General features: G+C 32.9%; 1 protein-coding gene across 1 annotated transcript; it reads right to left on the bottom strand.

The window, feature by feature from the left end:
• Nucleotides 1–3836: 3836 nt before the first annotated feature.
• LOC143584982 (uncharacterized) lies at nucleotides 3837–4575 on the bottom strand. The gene is made up of 3 exons (XM_077066887.1): nucleotides 4423–4575; nucleotides 4234–4329; nucleotides 3837–4003 (listed from the first exon to the last, which is right to left on the bottom strand). Exons 1-3 carry the CDS (start codon nucleotides 4546–4548, stop codon nucleotides 3863–3865), a joined length of 363 nt encoding a protein of 120 aa, XP_076923002.1. The 5' UTR covers nucleotides 4549–4575; the 3' UTR covers nucleotides 3837–3862.
• Between the last annotated feature and the right edge of the window lie 237 nt (nucleotides 4576–4812).

The raw sequence follows: 4812 nt of genomic DNA on the forward strand, positions 1-4812 counted from the left end.
GAAGACCAAATTTAAACGTGAATAACCAAACACTAGCCAAAACCCATCCTAAAATATATTTTTTAAACGAAAATATACAAACTGGAACCAAAACATCGTTACCAAAACACATACTAATTTTTTTATTATGCTTTTGGATTTTGGTTAGAAGCAAATAATCATTCAGGTGTTAAGAATGCGTAAAAACAACTTAGATCATCTTTAGGGTGTGAAGACGTTTTGTGAGTACGACCACCGGCAGATTTTGAACATATAATATGGGTGTGCAGGAAGATTCCGAACAATAATTTGAATGGGCCGGACTAAATACATATAAATTTTTACTATTTTTTTTAAATTACACTACTTAACGGAAAAGTTAGGTGAGTCGTGGGACACATTGGCCCAAACTAATATCCGCCAGTGAGTATGAGTGTTTGAGGAAGGAGAAAGTTGGTTAGTTTTAGATAGAAAGAAAATAGTGAGTGAAGACATGTTTTTGAGAACCTAAGTGTGTAACATTGTGAATACCCAAAATTATGTAACATCACAATGTATTATGCTTAAAATAGTAACAATAATAGTTTTAAGTAAAACTAACCCATTTTTTCAAGAACATGCAACCTCAATGCAAGCCAAGTTTAGGATTTTGCCACATAAGCCTCTAGGATTTTGCCACATAAGCCTACGACATCAACATAGAGTCTAGAGTTAGTCTTAGAGCACCAACAACGATGCTAATGTGGCAAAGTCTGGATCTAGTTGGACACAAGTGGACGAAGGTGATCAAGGACATGCAATTGTGGATGTGGTTTGTGGAGTAGGTTTGTGTGTTAGGTCCTTAAATTCGGACCTGCTGGAAACTTCTCATATATGACGATTTGTAAAAATTTATTGTAAAAGATATAGGTGATAATTTAAGAAAGTTTGGAATATGATATAAAATTTATATGACTGTTGTAGAATTTCATTGTTGTAAATATTCTTGAGATGTAAAAACAACTTCTTTTTTATTGTCATAATAGTATAGTTTATGTTATGTCGAGATCTTTCTCCAATGTGTATCATTACATGAAACTAAATTACTTTATGCCGCCTCAACAGATCCACTTAATCTAGAAACATTAAGTTTGAATAAAATATTATGAACTCAACTCGTTATGAACCAAAACTTTTGTGCACTTGCTACTCCACACTCAATTATGACGATATAAACAATGAAAGCCCCTACCCATACGTCTTGACATGCAATATTTGTCTGTACCGTAAACTCATGATTTAATGTATGGACTCCAAATGTTTTTGTTAAAACGTGCGGAAAACAAAGAAAGCTAAGTATTAGAATATGAAAATGAAACTTGGACTTTTGTCTCCAAATGTAAATAACAAATACTTTGTTTTAAGGTGGTTGTTGAGAGTTCATATCTCGGTTATATTCACTACTTTAACACTTCAAGTATTTACTTTTTTAAGAAACATCAAGTATATGATCGTGTCATAAATTAGTTTAAGTGTTAGTTTGCTATCGTTGAAATGGTTCACTATTTTGCGACATATAAACCTTCGTGATTAGTGAAATACATTTTTTATTCGTAATTGCGACGGAATTTGTTTGTTGTATATCATCCATGTCACACCCCGACCAAAGGCGACAAAATATGCCGGGATGCAACGGATTGCCCAAGAACACAAGACACTATTAAAGTGACAATATTTAATCAATTCATTAATTTCATAAATCAATAAACAACACATCTTGTTCGTACAAAACAAATTGAATACAAGTAACAAATATATATTGCTTATTCGATTAATTTCTTAGTGGTCTCAAAACAAGCTGCGTTCCTCAATTCTTCGTTCAAGCAATTATCAAACCTGTAACATTACATAAAATAAACTTTGTCAACACGAATGTTGGTGAACAATTTTCATAGTTTTGAACAATAATTATATACACTAGTACAAAAATGGTAATGTTTTAGGCGGTAAAACGCTTGTTTTAGGCGGTTTATAGACCGCCCAAATAGCCATCGCCCAAAAAAACGAAGAGCTATTCTAAGCGGTTTGGGAACCGCTCGAAACAGAACATGACCGCTTAAAAAAGAGGCCACGAAATGATTGCCCAAATGTATATTACTGCCCAAAATGTGTGTATTACCGCCCAAAATGTCAGATTAATCAACCCAGGTGTGAACCGCCCAAATTGAGTGTGAACAGCCGAAATTAAAATGACAAATTAAATAATAATATTTTTATTTCAATTCATTCCAAAACCAGCATTAAACTAGTTTTATACCCGTCCGGTGGACGGGTTGTTCAGTGTCGTAATGACATAAGATCTTTTTTTTTCATCCTAATTAACAAAAACAATACAAAAGATATTGATATAAAACTGCAAGAATAACATGCTAACCACAATACAAAAGTGAGTAATGTAAACTTAGTTATTCATAGATGCATACACCTCCATTGTCAACACATTAATATCAATATGTTAGAACCAAATGAAAAACAAATTCTAAAACATATACATTATTACTTAAAAATATAGATTGAGAAAGCCCTCTGTAGTCAACATGGTCAACCAAGGTTAAGTTGTACCCATACGAAAAGTAACAATAAATTGCAGTTTGAAAAAAAAGAAAGAAAGGGCAACGAATCGTAATGACGTTGTGGCAAGCATTTGAATATCTCTCCCTTCCTATAAACCAAAATAAGGATTTATATGAGACGCACTCGAACGAACGTTGTTTCCTGAGGATTCCATGGGACAAATCAAAATTAGTATTTCACTTTCATGACTTTATTGATAATTATAGTTTTTGTCAAAATATTTGAAATTAGCAACGGAGATGATGTTACCTGATTTGGTTCCCACCAGCACAGTGGGCACAGTCGGGGCATGGCGCCTTAGCTCTGAGGTCCACTGAAACCAACAACAAATCAAAAGTAAAAACTTCATTTGACTAATACCTGCTTGGATATCTTTTCATAGATGGGCTGCTAATCATAGAAAATGTCAATATAAACACATCTGCACCTCATGGGGGGCTAGTCACTGTTCTAGGCACTGCAGTGATACAAGGCACAGAAATATCAGCATATTTATAGGGAATGGAGACATTATCAAGTAAACTGGGCAGTATCATCATCATCATCAACAGGTGTATCTATCCCATCTTTCTTCCTCATTAAAACAACCAATATAGCAGACTTCGACCTATCATCAACCTTCTTATTATCCTTACAACATAATCCAAATCTAAATTAGGGTTACCAGTTAAAGATAATCCAAACAAAAATCTCATATAAATACCATTATTTTTTATCACCTCTTCTAAGAAAGCAAACAGATTTTCAACCATGCCGGATTTTGAAAACGCAGACTTTTAAAATCTACTGATAAGTGTTGATATTGATTTAGGGTTGATGGACTCCCAACCCTAATACGATACAGTTATCTTCCTTCCTTATGCAAAATAAATCGAAACTGGATTGAGATTCACGGTCATATTCCTCTTTCATTCAATTCAGATATTTAAGCAGCGTAGGTATAGAGGTTACTGGCGACGTGGGGAGGAAAAAGCGAAATTCGCAGCTGTTAAAACCACCAGCTAAAACTGCTCCCAACTTGTGCTTCTAGAAGCAAATCAGGGACTTTTTACGGTCCAGATTTATTTTCAGCTTGATCTAATGGTCGACATTCATCCAAATGTTGGTTACATCTACCGGGAACAATATAATATATAATTTATATAAATTTTATAATTGTGTACATATTCAACAAGAAGAAAAACAAAACCACACAAATTCAACAAAAGCTTTATATCAATAAAACATGCATAGTTCAGAAAACGTACTTGTTCAAACACGATTACAAAACCTACTTGTTCAAACACGATTCTAAACTAAGCTTTATCGCCCTCATATTATCATCAAAAACGGAAATAAAGAACCGCGTCATGATATTCTCGATCAACTTGTCGATTTCCTCAGGTGTCACATTTGTTGTATAATTCCAAATCTAAAAAAATACAAAAAAGAAATACGAGTATTGTAACAAAGTCAATATATTAATTAAACCCAAAACCTAATATCATCCAAACCCAAGTGATTCGAAACTTTAAAATATGTTCAAATCATAAAAAAAAGCCAAATGATAAAAAACGCGAAACTCGAATAATACAACCATAAACCCGATTAACCAAAACAACGCTTAAATCAAAGTAAATAAATATAAAATGGAGTACTTACCTTGTTGGGAAGACTAAATTGCGAGCTGATAACGAACTCGAACATATTTCTTATTACCAAGTATCCGCACTCCCAAGATCCTTCCTGTTGCTTACACTACATAGAATTAAAAGAGAAAATTAATTAATAAATAATCAATCAATTATGTAAAATACAAGATAATTAATCCATATAATATGCTTAACATACCTTAATCATATTCCAAGTAAATGCACCTCCAAAAGAAGCTTCTATTGCTTTTGAAAGAGGATAATCAGTTTTGTTCTTTTTCCCCCTAACTGAAACTGAATCTAAAATCAAACATTTATGTTCCATAGGAGAAATGATAAACAACACCCAGTGCATGCTGTACAAAAGAAAAATAAAAGTCATTACAAAAATCCAACCTTTATGTTCCACATGAAAGTCAGTTTTAAAGATTAGATCATAAAATAAAGAAAATTAAATAGATTACACTAAAAGACAATAAAACATATATTACCTATGGAAAAATGGTGCAATAAAATATTTTTTGTTATGAAATTTGTAGACCTGAACTAAGTGCTCTTTAACAATTGCAAAATTTTTGTTGCACTCTTC

This window comes from Bidens hawaiensis, unplaced genomic scaffold (genome assembly GCF_021521415.1).
Source record: "Bidens hawaiensis isolate Kalapana, Puna unplaced genomic scaffold, B.hawaiensis_p1.1 tig00033523_1, whole genome shotgun sequence".
NCBI lineage: Eukaryota > Viridiplantae > Streptophyta > Magnoliopsida > Asterales > Asteraceae > Bidens > Bidens hawaiensis.